Raw genomic sequence first — 16,530 nt, forward strand, 5'->3', positions numbered from 1 at the left:
ATAAACTTGTGCGCTCAACTTTGTTTGTCTTAGAAATCATGCTAACCAGAGCCCACTGATTCTGTACGCGTAGAACTTTTTAGTTGCCCAGGACATTTGTTAAGTATTTTCGAGCACCAATTAGTTTTGTTAGAACAGCAGTTCATGCCCGTTTCCCTCACTTATACATCATTTGGAATATTTTTCAAGCATTGTATACCTGTGACTTGCTTTCATATAAGTATACGCAGTCAGGGTTTTACTGCTATATATCCGTCTGTTATAATTTCTGGATGCCAGTCTTTTCTTGAGAATTTTACTGTAGCTAGTGTGTTATAATGAAAAACATAATTATTAAACTAGTAACCAGGCAGTGTCCTTGGGGCCTGTTGTGAGAGTGAGTTTAATCTATCTACAGTATGTTTTTTCAACCTGGCAGCATGTTTATTTATTGGAAGGTCGTTTGGCATTGTCACTAATGGAGTTTTACGTGCATGTCACGAGTGTGTTGTGTTTTAGAGTCAAGTACATACATGTGCTTGATACGACGGCTAGGGCATTCTGCTATGGAGGGTGAGGAAATTGTTTCTGTTCCTATCAGTGGAGTTTTTTATTCTAATGATAGTCAATATTATTGCCTCCACTGTGAGTGCCTCTGTTAGCCTAGGTACACCTTTGGGTTTAAACTTTGAGTTATGATCTATGGTTGAACTTGCATGTGACACAATCACATTTTCAAGGTAATATCGATGAAATATGTATAGCTCTGCTGTTATTGTGTGCCACTGTGTAATATCACGTTGAGAATAAAATAAGTCTTGAACGCCACTTTTTGTAATGTGTAACATGTTTTTATCCGTGAGAATTTCTGTGCTTCGTGTGGAGCGCTTCTGCAAAAGCTGCGATTCCGCACTCGCTTCTTGACAAAACCGAGTCCTTTATTTATTTATTTATTTATTTATTTATTTATTTATTTATTCTTTGATTAGATGGGGAATTCTTTGAAAGCTAATCACTACTACACGTCAAAGAAAATTAGCACCAAGTTGTTTGCATTTATCTCTGGCCATGGAAAGTACATTTGTACAAGAAGACAATGAAGCGCCAGTTAAGCAAGAACTTAATTAGTATAGCAAATAATTAGCTTTCTGTTTGCGAAACTCTCGCAGCATCACTTAACTGTGCTCATGATAACTCAGATTTTGTGTTGGGCATTACATTGTTAACATATATAGCCTGTATTATGGGCAGGGAGACGTGACCAATGAAATATCAACAATCGACAAGAGTTTTGCCCTGTGACGTGCAAACACGTTTGTTTGTTTGTTTCACTAATCATTTAGTCTCCACAATTCTTTTTTTTTCTTTTTAAGAGGGACCCAATGACCATACCCGGGGTTACAAGGTTCAAGTTATTCAGTTTTGTTTGCTTCTCCCCTTGTTGCCCTTTCCATCTCAGGCACAGGATCGCCAAAGAGGAATGGTGGCTTAGCAGCGTCCGTGACCTGCTAAAGATCTTTGCTCACCACAGCGTGGATTACACCACCTGCACAGCTGTTATCAAACGCTTGAAAACTCCAGATGACGTGGCTAACGGAGACCGGACATAGTTCCCAGCCATACTCTCGATCGCTCACTTTCAGCGACGTTTTCATACTTAAAATTCTCGATTCAGCACTCCAGCATGTTGCCTCGCTGAAGCACTGCACATTTGGTATTAACGTCCCAATTTTGCCAATTAACTTGACAACTATGTGAACAGAAGTCAATGATAAGGAATGTGTTGGCCTGAAAGTATTTATTTTTGTTGCATTTACTTCGCCTGGCTTAGCCAGTCGGGCTGCATCGAAAGTTGCATCAGTGAAAGCGAATGATCGAGTGTATGACTTTTGTGAGTGAGCATGGATTGCTGTACTTTATCGGCGCTTTGTGTTGAAGGGACACCAGAGAGGAATACTGGACCAGTTCAGTGGGTTAAAATTATTGTCTCGGGCGCTGGCATTGCATCTATTTAGTAGTAAGAAAGATTTGGTTACTAGCTGGTAAACCAAAGACCAAATTTCTGTTTGAATCATGCGCTTGGACTCCACCACCGGTGTGATTTTCCAATGTCTCACATTTCGAAGTATTTTCCGATGCTTAAACTATTTCGAGCATAAAACATTGTTGGAATGCACCAGGTTGAGTCATTTGTTCCCCTATATAGAATGCAGTTCAGTCCTTGATTATCGACTGGTTATTTAGTTCCAAGAAAAATTTGTTAAAATCTGTGATATTGAGAGGTGATGCGTGGCATAGTCATTTGTTTTGCGTTTTTGCTTCTTTTTTTATGTATAGCAAGCACAATTTCTTTATATATACTCATGGCAAGACTAATGTATTGCTTTTGTATATCAGAAATGGGTTGTGCCAAATCGGTTTAGCTTTGTACTCCTCCCTAGTCTCCCTTTAACATTTGTATAGACAAGGTTGTAGTTGCGACTTGCATGAGTATGCTTGTGCTGTCATCTGCTTGTGTGTTATACAGCCATTTTTTGTTTAATATACATAAGCTTTTACTAGGGATGCCCAAATATCTGAAGTTCAAGTATTGAAGTATTTGAGCTTATAATTTTAATGTTATTTTCCCTATATTTTTCGTGAGTGGAAAATAAGCAGTTTGCAAAAAGGCAGCGCATATGTTTTGCCAGCCGTTCCACATGTCTGACTTAAGTTGATCGAGAAATTTTTTTACCTGTCACTTCACTCATTCAGAAGTTGTCCAGCTTAGTGGACCGCCAAGTAACTTGTGTACAGTACAAACCACTCTTAAAGGGAACATCTGTAGTAGAATCTCGGTAAACAGAAATTGCTTAAACGAGATTGCTGCTTATTCGAAACAATGGCCTCTCGACCAATCCGTTTAGTATTTCGATAATGTAAAGACCTGTAATCAGAACCAAAATTTTTGCAACTCTATAAAGGGATCCACAGAAGCAAGGTCTAAAGGATTTTTCCCAGAAGGACAATCTTAAATATATCACTTGGTACCTGTCTTCTGTCTTGAAGGCAGGCATCGGTGCAGATTCCACTGTAACTAATATTCAAAGTAACTTTAATATATCATCTTATAAAAAGTCTGATGTGACACTGGGCAGACCTATAATAGTAAAAACATCAATGCTTCATGCCAAAACCAAGACATAGCCATTCCATAAACACTGTTCTGTTCCGCTTTGTCAGTGAACTTCATTGTGCATTGATGGAAGTTATTCTTTTGCCACATCTCGTCTGTTTCTTTTTGTACTTCCTAGTCAGGAACACATTTTATTCACTACTAAAATGTCCTACTCTCCGAAAGTCCTGAGTTTCCATAAATCTACATATAGCACAATTTCTTTATATGTGAGCTATATAGGAACACGATGGTATCATACTCGGTGAATTGTGAACTAGAAGAGGGAAAATATTCAGTATTATTCACCATTTCTCTAAAAATTTTGCTATCTGAGCACCCTCAGCGTACACATAAATCTACCCATGGCACATAACACAATTTCGTCTTTGTATGTGGGCTATGTAGAGAGGTAGACGCATCATACTCTAATAATTAGGGCAACAAATCGGCTAACAGACACATGTTTTCAGTCGGGCTGAGAACATGTCTGTTGCATATTTGAAGCCTATCAAATCCACCCCACGTGGTCGTGTGGTAGTATTCTCAAAAGTTTATTGTCAAGGCCCCAATTGTTAATTTTGGATTCTCTGTATCTGTTAATTGATCTGTTAATAATTGTATCATTTGATCTCAATCCTTAATCTCTATCGTGAAGAACTAAATGAGGTTGTATGACCTTCTTATGCTTGAATAAAAGTCATATCAGTACGAGACGTTAGGCTAGCTGGTTGAACATGACCATATACTAAAGCCCATTAATGGTGAGGGTACCAAAAGGCAACAGCCCTCAGTCAATGTCAAGCAGGCTTTGTCATGGATGGACGAAGGCCTTCAGGCAGAAATAGATAGTTTGGTTTGCTGTCTTCTCATCTTTATTACAAGCAGTCCCGAGCAGTATTGTCTCCCAATCCCTCGCGATATCTTTGCCTTCCTTCTTACCATGTATGACGATTACTACGAATAGTCTACGACAGTCGGCCTACTGCACTCCGCGTACGGTTTCTGCCAAAGAATGGATTAGCTGCTGATATCTGTTGAATTTATAAAGTCCTTGGGCCCTGGTGTATGACAGGCTTAAAATCTGCTAAATATGTAAATGTAGGGCTTAAGAGGTTGAGGCCATGTCTGCCTTTTTATACAGCCAAGCTGCAAAACCAGTATTGTGCTACTTGCCATTGATCCTTTATATTTTTTTTAAAGAATTCATTCTCCTGAAGGAAAAAAAACAGCTTTGATAGAAATTTTGTGATTGTGTAAAGTAGGTGGTAATTGTATACACATTCAGCGTCTTCATTTTAATCTGCTCTTAATTCTTGCAGTTGGCATCTGTAAGCTGTCAGAGTGGTTAGTGTACCGTGTTTGACTGTGATCGTTCTCAATAATTAGGTCTGTTGTAGAGATTATCGCGATGAAAGCTTTTTTCTGAGACAATCTGTTTTGTATTGCTGCTGTGTAGAGATGATATAGGTTGCTGTGATATGCTTGTCAAATTGCTTGTCGAATTGCTTGAGTGAAGATGGTGTATACCTGAAAGAAAATGTGGGGTCTTTTTGATCAATGCAAAGGAATGCTTTCAGACCAGTGAGATTTTACCAAAGGCGAGCAAGGTAGTGAACAACGCAAAGGCGACGAAGTCCATATTGCTGTGAGCGTGCTTTTAGCATTCCATGTTAGGTATTATTCAGATGCAGTTGGCGCAGGTGCTTATTTTATTGCTTTCTTTTTAGCATTTTTGTCTTTTTTCAGGCTTTCGTGGTATATTTTTGCATAGATACTTATATTCTAGCCATTTTAGTGCATGCCTTGTGATTTGTTGACCAGAGAAACCCACATCTAGATTTCAATAGTCTAAAGAATTACCCACATGGCAATTTCTCATTCACGGAGATTTTTTTTTATTCGAGCAAAGTGGTATAGTGCCAAAGATCACGTTGAAACAAAATCAGTATGCTGTGTGGCCTAACTCATACTCAATGGAAAAACTAAACCATTCATTATATTGTGGGTTGTTTTCCTTCTCCTTTGAAACCTCGCTGCTTGAATTCATCTGTATTCTCATCTGTGCTTTATGTTAGCATTTGTTGCACTTTTGTATAGAGTTGCCACCCACATCTAGATTTCAATAGTCTAAAGAATTACCCACATGGCAATTTCTCATTCACTGAGATTTTTTTTTATTCGAGCAAAGTGGTATAGTGCCAAAGATCACGTTGAAACAAAATCAGTATGCTGTGTGGCCTAACTCATACTCAATGGAAAAACTAAACCATTCATTATATTGTGGGTTGTTTTCCTTCTCCTTTGAAACCTCGCTGCTTGAATTCATCTGTATTCTCATCTGTGCTTTATGTTAGCATTTGTTGCACTTTTGTATAGAGTTGCCACCTCTGTTTTTCAGTGGCACAGCTGGTGTTTCCTTGGTTTCATTCTTCTTTTTTCCTTGGCAGTAGTGGCAATTTACTTTTGTATTGTATTGTATGCAGCATTGCTTTTGTGACACTGTTTTGTACTCCCGCATTTGTTTTTTCTCACACTACGTGGATGCACACTTTTTAAAGAGACGCACACAACACATGACTGTCTGTATCTGTAAAAAAAAACTGTTGAATCATATCTAGCATATGTATACATGTATTCTGTATAATACTGCTATATGGGTTGTATAGAGAACTTGTATACTAAAATGAACTTGTTAAAGGATGTTTATGTATTGCATTCCACCTTTAACAACTGTCGTTTTTATGGAAAAGAGTGTCCTTTAAGCTCATGTGTGATTTCATACTGTACCAGCACTACTCCAGAAAGAGCAAGGAAATTGACATGTTATTGTATATGTCTGCACTGTGTGAACATGTGTATGTGTTATGAATGTTTCAGCCTTTTTAATGTGTTGCCAAATCAGCCTAAAATATTTTGTCTACAAGGTCTTACATGCACAGCAAAAAGCCTTTTTCATTGAGGGCATCAAATTAACCGCCTCTTTTGAACAGCTCTCCTGGTCTTTCAGCTCTTATCAAATATCCTTTGCTGAGTGTGGGGTCGTTAGATAAAAAAATTAGAAAGAGGCCTCAGCATCATTCACTCAATCAAGAGGGTACTGTGTTACGAATGCATAACCATACAGAAAAAACATTGCATTTCTGCAGTGGCGCAAGGGAACATGCATGATGCCTTTGTTCCAACTTGCATCAATTTGCAATTGATTAAACACCTATGAAGCTGCACAAAAGAAAGCTACGAGAGTTTGTCGTAGCTTTGTTTTTGTAGTTGAACTGCAAGCTGGTAGACTACAGAATTTCGTGGGTTTTCTTTTCGTTCGTATGTGTAGTGCTGGTAATTATAGGCAATCAAAACAAGCTGTTTCTGGTCATACTTACTGCTGCTAATTTTGTCCTGGTCTGTCTAAAGAAGAGACATTTGTTACATAAACATGTCTTTCAGAGCACACTGCTTTCAATACATAGGAGTGTAACTGTAAAAGCAGCGGAAGCCTTAGACGAAGTTTCGTGCTTCACAGTCCGTGCGTGAAAGCAGCTAAGGGGCAGTATGAGTACAATACTCTTCAATTCCGTCAATTTGAGCCCACTGAATGTTGTTCAGAATAATGTAGCTGCCGTATTAAGTCTTTGCCACACACTTGAAGACATTTACTGTGAAATGAGTGCGTGCAATAGTTGGTAGATATTCAATCAGGTATGCTCTAGGTATCTCGTGAAGAAACGAAAAAGCAAAAGGTAGAGAGGCAGTGGTACATGCTGCCCTGTGTATTCTCATTTCTATATTTTGTGCAAATCTTTTTATGTGATATCGGTACCTATAATCACACTGTACCAGTGCTCCCAAACTTCTACACATGATTCTATCAGGATCAGCTTGCTTACTGCTGGTATCAATGATTCATTAGCACTATTCCAATATGACACTAAGGAATATGACTCTCATCCACATCATCTAGCTGTGACAATTTATAACTACAAATAATGTGCTGTACCTTGTTAGGTTTGCTAAAGGTCCCGAGTATAAGGGACTTATGTTTACATTTAATGCATCAATAAGTAATGTGCTCCTTTTTCGCAGACTGTTTCATTGATGATTTTGTGGCAATAAACATGCCTTTTGTGTTTACAATTTCACTATTCTATCTTTATTTATTGTTATTCTTGTTTAATGAGAGTTTTCGCGATTTCATCATGCTTTTCATGCACTGTTGGTCTGGAAGATTTTGCTTTGTTAGTCAGCCAGTGAAAACTATGCAATCGGGTGGACGGCAGCGAGAGCGCCATTTGTCAAGCAGCAGTTGAATGATGAGTTGTGTGAAGATGGAGGTATTTGCGCGCTTTACACACAGGTGGGAGCTGACACTTTTTACAACCCATAAAGGGGCTTGCATGTTGCTTTGATTGCAGAGAAGTTTCGAAAGTGGCGGTGTGTCAGCCTAACGAAATTTTTACAAAGGTGGCTTTGGCTTTATCATGTGGCATTTAGCCACAGCTACTACAGTAAGGGCCTGTATTTTTCACAAACAATATCGAAACAGGTGCAGATACTAATCGTGAAAATGCGCTTAGATGCCCATTGCAGAAAAGCATATGTAAGCCATTGCTTGTAACGGTACACATAGTTGTGGCAGCTGGTTGTAGTGGCAACATTAAGGCTGCGTTTGATTAGTGTTGTCTAGTCGAGATGCAGAGCCCGAGATCAAGCCCATAAAAAAGATGAGCACTAGCGGACCTGTAGTTCTGATGACTGCACAAGCACTTCAGCCTAGCCTTGTATGACTGCCCTCTTTGTTGAGCTTAGCTTATGCTTAGCTTACGCTTGCCTCAGGCCTAGCTTATCTTATGCTTATGCTTAGCTCATGCTTATGCTTATGCTTTGCTTACGCTAATTACCTCAGGCTTAGCTTGTGCTTAGCTGCAAGCTTTTCTCCCAGGTACAGGAAGAACCTGGGGGTTCCCTGGTGGGTCAACCTGTTTGTCATGATGGACTACTTGGGTCGCTGTCCGCTCACAGGGCAGCCGGCGCCAGACAAGAAGTGGACTCCCCCATCTTCAACAGCTTCAACTGTACGTTGATTGGTGGGTTGAATGCAGATTTGTACACATTACGTAAAATAAGAAAGTAACCGCCAGTCTTTGCTAAGAAACTTAATTGATTGCAGTTACCGATAGCTGCCTCAGTAAAGTAACTGAGCAATTACTAAAGTGTAATCGATTGTGTGTGCATTGGTTTCCTATTACTCATGCACAAGCACTGCGGTTTGCCCTTCTGGACATTGGCATCAATGAGATTGTTGTGTGGCACGACCGTCAGGCGTTTCTCTGTATATTTGTCATTAAGTTCAAGTGTTCCTGGTAGCGTAGGCTGCTACAACTTATCTGAAAATAGCAGTTTAATTGCAGTGGGCTTTCTGAATATTAAAATCAGTCAACCACAAAACTACCAAAAGAAACTAATTGCTTACTAGTTTGGTTTAACAATACTCATTGTGCTGCATGCCTAGGACAGTGCCACACAAATAAATGCTCTCTACCTGGCTGTAGCACAGAGGTCCACAAGTTTGTTTCTCAGAAAGAAAGCTTCATAGTTGAATTATTCATCCTGCTCTAGGGAATCGAACCCAGGACCATATTCTTTCCAGGGAGAACACTGTACTATCTGAGTGAGCTAGGAGGCTAGCAAATCAGAGCGAATGTGTATTAATCAGCGACTCAAAGCACAGACACGCCGAATGTTACAGTGAGACAGTTCTGCGTGGTGGCGATGGGGTTTTTGGCATTCTTTCACTTTGAGTTGTCAATTTATTTGCCTCCCCTCAACAATCTGCCAGCCCCCTAGCTTGCCCAGACAGTAGAGTGACCTCCCCAAAATGGCAGTGGTCCAAGGCACGATCCATGAACAAGCACAAGTTTTCTTTGACCGCAAAACTGTCTGGGAAGTGCATCCATGTTTCTTTGGCAGATTTTTGCTACTCTCAGGTGTGTGACAATATTCCCCTCGTCCAGGGCTTCCACAGAACAGACTCGTCAAATTTGTTCCTGCTATGAGTTGGCAGTCACTCAAATGAACTTTCGGACCCCACTTTCCCACTCATTTTTGAGCTTCATTCTGTATCGAGGCTGCATTTCACAACCACATGTAGCCAATTTCCGATATCAAGGGCAAGCTAATGTTAGGAAAATTTGCAGCAAATTTTCCCAAACGAAGTCATCGTGGTGTGTGAAGCATCAAGTAAACTGAGGCAGAAGCTTAGTACTACATTAAACTAATTTTCTAGTGCATATCTCATCTTGACTACATATATTTTTGTATGATAACTAGCCTGCCCTCTTTTATTTTAGTCAGGTACAACTTTAGATGGCAATGGCATTTCTACTTCAAAGGCAGATGCACACCCACCTGCACCAGCGAGCGCATATGCTGGACTGATGTCATAAGCCACTCACCTCACCATTGGAGACCATCGCCAAGCAGATAATCAGGGCTGCTTCTTTAGTCACAGAGGCAATTGGCTGCCGTGCTTTGGTCATCTGGACGGGTTGTATCCAGCTATAAAAGTTTTATTTTTCGTCTCTATTCTAGCTTGATACATGCTTTTCTTTATGACAATCCAAAATCTGCTTATTAAACCCATTTATTTCTCATGTTATTATAATAATGAAGAGTAGCTGGACATCTCAAGCTCTGCTTTAATTTTTTCTATTTGGGCAAGCTGAAGCAATGATTAATATTGTCATGATGTAGTGAGGTCTCGTAATTCATTATGATGTATCTTCAATAAATTTAGGTTCAACTTGAGGTAAATTCCTTTGAATACAGTAATTTCATGCAACTTCTCATTAAAACTTGCCACCTGAAAGTAGCTGTGTTGAGTCATAGTGGCAGTTTCCATAGAAAGGTGTTCTAAAATTTTTAAAAAGAGAATAAGGAGTTTTCAACATTCTGAAATCATTGCAGTAGCTAAAGCATTGGATGCTTTCATTGCCATGCAATTACGTCGGTCAAACTGCTTGAAAATGCTACTAAAGATGCTCTCGTTGCCAAGTGCATACTTTTGACGCAGAAGCAAAATGCAACCAACAAAAGGTGCACAACATTGTGCATCCCTGGGCCTTTGTAAATCATTACAATAACATTACAGACATTTTATTCTGGTCATCGGGAGAAGTGTGGTAAAGCTGTCACCCTTTTCCTTGCAACGCAATGCAAAACCACCACAGAAACCTTGGGAACTCTTCGCAAATTTGACCAGCAGAATAACTCCTCTGTCAGGTCTATAAAAAGGGGGGGGGGGTGTTTGCTCTATGTAGATAAGTAGAAGCAACGCGAGCTCTTATTCAAATTTCATCTTTCATCAAGACATCTACAGCTGGCGCTGTTTAGTAATTCAGTCGGCAACAGATTTTGTGTAGAGGCATTACAGCAGTCTGAGAGGTTTAGCGAGGCTATGCCTGCCCAACTAGCGAGGCTATGCCTGCCCAACTAAGTATTGCTTGCTTAATGTAATTTAGGATGTACATAACGTTCACTTGCTCGATACGCACAGGCGTTCATCACTGCTCTCTTTACCTTCTCTTTTTTACAGAGTCCGTATCAGCTTATCTGGGGTCTGATGGTGGCCGTATTTATCGTGACATCAAAGAAAATAATCTTTTCAAAGTAGCCTCTCTTGCCACTTGGGCAGTGAAATGCTTTTGTTTTTTTCTTTTTTTGGTGAAAGAGTTGTGACTGTTTTAGAGATAAACACATGAAGGTGAGGACTGTCGCCGCCATTCGATGCATGCAGAAAAAAAAGGAACATTTCAACTTTGCGTTTGCATGGCATACGTGTAAAGCATTCCTTGTACTGTCTACTGATGCCGTCGTGAATTAAAGGGGCCACCATCATTCTGAGTTCTCTTGCCTCATGGATGTTCGGCCACGAACACTTTTCAAATCCGTCAAGTATGAGCAGAGCTGTTACATGGAATGACCGCTTTCTCCCGCCTTCCGTTGAGTGCACTGGTAGCTACAAAGAGGAACGGTTGCAAGGAGGCGACAAGCCTTCCGAAATTTACATTGTCACACGTCACGGCATTGAGTATTTTCATTTCTTTTTTCCATGACCATATTTGTCATTGCTAACAGTTCAGGTGCCCACTGCACTGCGTCATTGTGGAACCCTGTGGGCGGCCACTGTACTTAAAAGGGGCCTTGCAACACTTTTCCAAGTAATCGTTGGATGGCTTCATTAAAAGAACTTACTGCCTCACGAATTGACTGCCGCAAAAATTTTTAGAATTCGTCGGGTACGAGCAAAGTTTCAGGGATTTGTTGCGCACTTCAGCACTTTCTCTCTCCTTTCACACCAGCGAGCGCGTTGAATGCTACACAGGGAGGGTGATGACAAGGGCGCAAGAAGATGCGTCCCTTCATCAGTGTGTCATGATCTTGAGCACGTTCTTTTCTTCTTTTTTTTTTTCTCCGAACGCGCGGCTTACTTTCACTTTCAGTGTGATCGTGTATGTGGGCACATGGCGGCATCTCGTGGCGCCATCCCGTGGCAGCTGCAGTAACTATGTAGCTTACGACGCATAAAGGCCAACTCCGGCGATTTTTTGGCCATGTCAAAGTAATGGTGCTTTTATGTTCCTGAGACGCTCCTGTTACGGGCCCGATAGCAGAAATACTCGGCAAATTGGAGAATAATTTTAAATAAGCAAAAAAGCGCAACACCGAAACCGAAACCCAACCAAGTATACTATCTACGTATGACGTAGAGGTTGTTACGAACGAACCGGAAGTCGTGCAAGGCATGCCGGTCATGCCGGCGTGGAGTATGAAAACTGTGACAGCCGGGACGACCAGCGAAGCGCCGGCCAAACCAACGCTGTCTGTCGCCTTGTGCACAGCAGACGCTCGCTGTAGCGGCCGAAGCGCCGAAGTTAGCGGTGCCCTCAGCTGCGTCACTTCCGCCGCCTTCCCAATACTGACGTCACAGACGCAATGTTGCCAATAATTGTGGGAAGCCAGGAGGGCGTTTGCAGACAATCTTTAAAATTCATTTGCAAACAATCTGCGCATGTCTCAAGCCTGTAGTTTGGCATAAATGACAGAAACGTGCAAAGAAACGTACCCAGCGAATTTCATTGAGATCCATTGACCTCGAAAAATCACCGGAGTTGGCCTTTAAATCAGCCAATGGCCGCGAACTTTCGGTTTATAGCGGGCTCATTTGGGTTTTTGGCTTCATTTGTAGAGAGTAGAGGAAACGATTTCTAGCCCAATTTGAGAATTAATTGTAAATTCGAGGCCGTGTGCTGCGCTAAAATTTTTGGTTCTCGTGATCTTGGGATCCTCAGCTACCGATCGGCAGCGCTTTCTGACCTGAAAAAGTGTTGCAGGGCCCCTTTAATGTGGCATGTGACCTCAAAGATGTTAAATCAGCATTATTACCTCTCCTTTTGAGTTCCTGCTTTCTTTGTTTCACAGCCCGCACTTGCTCTCCACAATCCAATCAACACCCATCACTGCATCTAAACCAGTCTTTATTTACCTAATAAAGGTTGGCTCTGTAAGTAACCTCTGCTACAACGCTAGTACTAAACGCAGAAAATTAGCTCTTGCAATATAGACCATTCCAGCGGCCAAACACAACCTCAAAAGTAGTTCATTTTCACTAGGAAAGCTTTTCTTGATAAAAACTACATGCTTCTTACCACAGTTGCCCACTAGTCTGCTAAGGATGCAGTAGTGAAATTGTCGATAAATCAATTTCATGCCTTGGTTACTACTTGGACATTGCACAACACGCACGGATTGAAGCGCGAAAATTTAGGGCTAAGTAATGCACGTACTTTGCTTTCTAGTGTCTGGCAGAGCAGTGTCGTATAGACGGGATTTTGACATGCTTGCATCAGAGCCACCGTTACCTTTAGCAGCCAGATTTGCAGCGACATGAAGCAAATATCACGAGCAGTTACTCATAGCAGTCCTGATATGGAAAAAAACGTGTTTCAGTTGTGAGTACTGTACGATTACAGCTGCCCTGCAGTGCTAGAACCAATGCCTGGAAACAATGACATGCTCTTGCGTCATTTGCCGAGCAAGGCAGCAATTTCAGCAAGAGACCAGCTTGGGTTTCATGTTCATAATAGCATTTATTACACCATAGTGGCTGACAGGGAGATACAATAAAAAATAAATTAACTCTCTCAGCATCATCTTCAGCAACATGGCAACAACACTGCACAAACAAAAAAAATTTTCTGGGATTTGAAACTCGAAGGGGAGAGGGATCTCTGTACATGTGTGTGTTTGTGTGGCAAAAAAAAAGCTGCTCAAGCACTCTTGCATAGGAACCTTTTTTTTTGCTACAAACCCTAAAACTCCAACGTGAACTACGTTTTAGAACGAGACTCGTTTCCCTTGGAAAGTGGATCGTGCTTCCATCGCACCAAATGCAAGCGCGAGCGGCACCAAGGGACGGACGCATCGTCTTTCCAGCTGCTGTGCTTTTAGAATGTCGTAATCTGGCTTTAACTACGTGCAAGCGCTTCAGTGTAACGCGTCAACTACTATATTACACATACACACGTTCAGCATGACAAAGCATTGTGCAGATATAGAATGCTCAGACATGTGTCTGCAGATAATTATTCAACACCGCTGTCTTTTGGGCACTTCTGATACTCGGAGCCAATCTGCACTGAAGATTTAGAGCACAAAATGTCAAAGACTATATCGAATTCCAGTGGTGTGCATCTGTTTGAAAGATCAATCCGCACGCTCAAAATTGCTTATGCAACAGGGGTATGATGCCTGCCTGCACATTCGTGCTTTATCACTTGGATCGGATCGATTATTGCTGCTGTTAAATATAATTTTGTGTCGAGGCAAAACAACCAGCATAATTTGGTATCACCACCTCGGCTTCAAAGGTATCTCAAACATTGCTTGGCTTTCAGCTCTCAACATTTAACAATCTGGATCCATTAGCACCAAATTCAGCTACTACAGACTTTGCAAACAGAAGCGTGTGACAAGGTGTCCTAAATATGTTTGTGGATCAAACTCTGCCCGCTGAAGAACTTGACTAGCATACTAGTAGCAGCTGGCAGAGCAGTGCTCGAGTTTTACTGTGCTGTGACGTTAAGGTAGGCTGCGCGTGTATAATGTGACCACACTGAACAGTAGAAAAGTTAAGGGTTACAGCATAAGTAACAAAAAAAAAAGCTGTTCTACTGAAGCAGTAAACCTAATCGCATGTCAGCTCAAACCTCTTGAGCTTGATAAAGGGCTAAAGCAAAATTAAATGTGGAATGTTTCCGTAATGAAACGTAAGTGATCAAGCTCCACAATGGCATCTAGTTTTGGAACACACCAGCCTGGTCATGTCATAAGAGGAATCGTGAACATTGGACATTCTTATGAACAAACATACATTAAGGTGGCAGGCTCCTTAAACATGGTAAACAAAAACCACTTTCTATAAGCTGTTGCTGAAGGCAGCTCCTTAGGAGCCTTGGTAGTACATAATGCCATAGAAGTGTCTCTTGTCTTCTTAAATAATTAGTCCAAAACCTGTACACAGTTCTTAACACACACTAGCACACGATGTGTCCAAACAGCGCACCCGCTCACAGCTGAACAGATTCAGGATGCAGTCAAGCGAAAACAGCCACATGTTGCGAGCATTGTCCGCATCTCGAAACACAATCTACAACAGTCACATTCTGCTTGCAGACGACTTGGCTGCTTGACATCACTCACACAAGACTTCCTGTAGTAGTTAACTTTATATTCCGGCAGCACTTGGAGGCGAGGACTTTTTCACAAGGTGAAACAACAGTTCCTAATGTGACATACATGCCTCCTCTCCTCCTCGTACGGCGAGTAGAAGCTTGACAGATGACTGGAATGCAGAATATTCAACTGGCTGGTCACAAAGGCGTATCACTTCCAGGACAAGTGTCGGGTATATTGAAATCAGGTAATGTGCTCTGTACAATGGTAAAAGGAACATCAACTTCATACCTAACAGCAAAGCAGAGTGCCCAACAGCTGCGATGTTCGAGGGGAGGCCAAGGCAGGTCTCCGTTAAAGCAACAATAATGAACTTGTGCCTCCGGGTTCTAGGAAACTGCAGACGAATGTTGCACGCCGTCAAACTGCGAACATCACGTCTGTTTCGTGCTGTCGGGCAATGGTAAGTACTGATCACCACGCGGCTTTTGCTTGACTCGTATACATATTTTACACGCAGAAGTGCACAAGCGAAGGTCGTAAAAGCTAAACTGACTCCTTGTTTGTTTCGGTCCGCCAAAGCACTGTACAAGGACCCCGTGACCAGCCATGCGGAGAGCCAGTATGTGCAGCACGCTACTGCGAAGCCGCCTTCTTTGTTCCCGTGACAGATGCCAACAGGCGAATGTGCATGTGTTCATGTTCTATATGCTGCGTCTTCCGGCTTGGTAGTGTGATTTACAAGTTCACAAATGATGCTCGAAGCAAAATCCAAGTTTAAAGCGTCCTGCCTTTCTGCCTGAACGTTGCACGAACACCTTGCAATTGGCCCGCAGGAGTACACGGGATGCTCAAGAAGGACTCTTCTAGCATTTGTTCCCGCTGATTAGTTCACAAAGTGTCCACATGCACACCAGAGTTTGCGGTGCACTGTCCATTGTTGACGTAACCGCGTGCCTATCACCTTCGACTTCTGGCCACTGGCGTCTGCGGGTGCACGGCCTTCCTGTGCTTGTTGGATAGTAGCCTGCCGAGCAAATGGCCGGGCGGAAGTGCCGGCACCACGGAGCTGCGGTCTCGAGAGGGTGCCGCGCTTCCGCAGTTGGCCTCATCACTACCGTCACCACACGAGTCGAAACCGTCGCACCACACAGTGCCCGGCACGCAGCGGCCATTCTGACACTGACGCTGGTGCGCCAGGCATGGGGAGTCGCAGCCGGGCGGCTCGTCCGACCCGTCGTCGCAGTCACGGTAGCTGTCACAGAAGTTATCCATCGGGATACATTGGCCACTGTTACAGGTGTGCTGAGAGGCGGGACAAACTGCGTGTGGAAAAGAAATGATAGGTTCATCAGATGGTCAAACGAACACACTGGAAACATTCACGAGGCAATAGATATGTTGTTCTAGTTGGTTTTGCATACGTGAATTAGTGGATATAGCACAAAGAAAATGCAGGTGCAAATGAAAGGTAGACACAGAGCGCTTGTCTATGGCTACCTCTCATTTATGTGCTGTGTTTTCGTTGCGTTATTTCCACTGAGTGAGGAAAACAGCCATGAAACACTACAGCTGGCAGGTTGCCTTGTTGAAAATTATAGTTGTGCTAAATGCGCAAAGGAGTTGTTACATTGAAGTATTGAAAGGAAACAACAGTACATAAAAAAATT

At 42.0% G+C, this 16,530-nt stretch overlaps 3 protein-coding genes across 6 annotated transcripts in view; 1 reads left to right on the plus strand and 2 right to left on the minus strand.

Moving 5' to 3' along the window:
• LOC119383604 (ATP-dependent 6-phosphofructokinase) overlaps positions 1–10,995 on the plus strand; it is a 77,939-nt gene extending 66,944 nt beyond the window's left edge. The window contains exons 19-20 of one of the 2 annotated variants that reach the window (XM_049412584.1): positions 8,070–8,214; positions 10,722–10,995. In XM_049412584.1, coding sequence (XP_049268541.1) covers positions 8,070–8,211 — 142 coding nt within the window. In that variant the 3' untranslated portion in view covers positions 8,212–8,214; positions 10,722–10,995. Of the gene's footprint in view, positions 1–1,438; positions 7,270–8,069; positions 8,215–10,721 lie in introns of those variants that run through there. The other variant, XM_049412583.1, reaches the window with a different exon arrangement.
• The window catches only part of LOC119383606 (60S ribosomal protein L19), a 310,809-nt gene that overhangs the window by 77,560 nt on the left and 216,719 nt on the right, over positions 1–16,530 (minus strand). The window lies entirely within an intron of this gene.
• Positions 13,256–16,530, minus strand: part of LOC119383607 (uncharacterized) — a 169,815-nt gene continuing 166,540 nt past the window's right edge. For both annotated transcript variants that reach the window (XM_037651857.2, XM_037651856.2), the window contains exon 13: positions 13,256–16,182. In XM_037651857.2, the coding sequence (XP_037507785.1) occupies positions 15,821–16,182 (362 nt within the window). In that variant the 3' untranslated portion in view covers positions 13,256–15,820. The remainder of the gene's footprint in view (positions 16,183–16,530) is intronic.

The sequence above is a fragment of the Rhipicephalus sanguineus genome, chromosome 2 (assembly GCF_013339695.2).
Source record: "Rhipicephalus sanguineus isolate Rsan-2018 chromosome 2, BIME_Rsan_1.4, whole genome shotgun sequence".
NCBI lineage: Eukaryota > Metazoa > Arthropoda > Arachnida > Ixodida > Ixodidae > Rhipicephalus > Rhipicephalus sanguineus.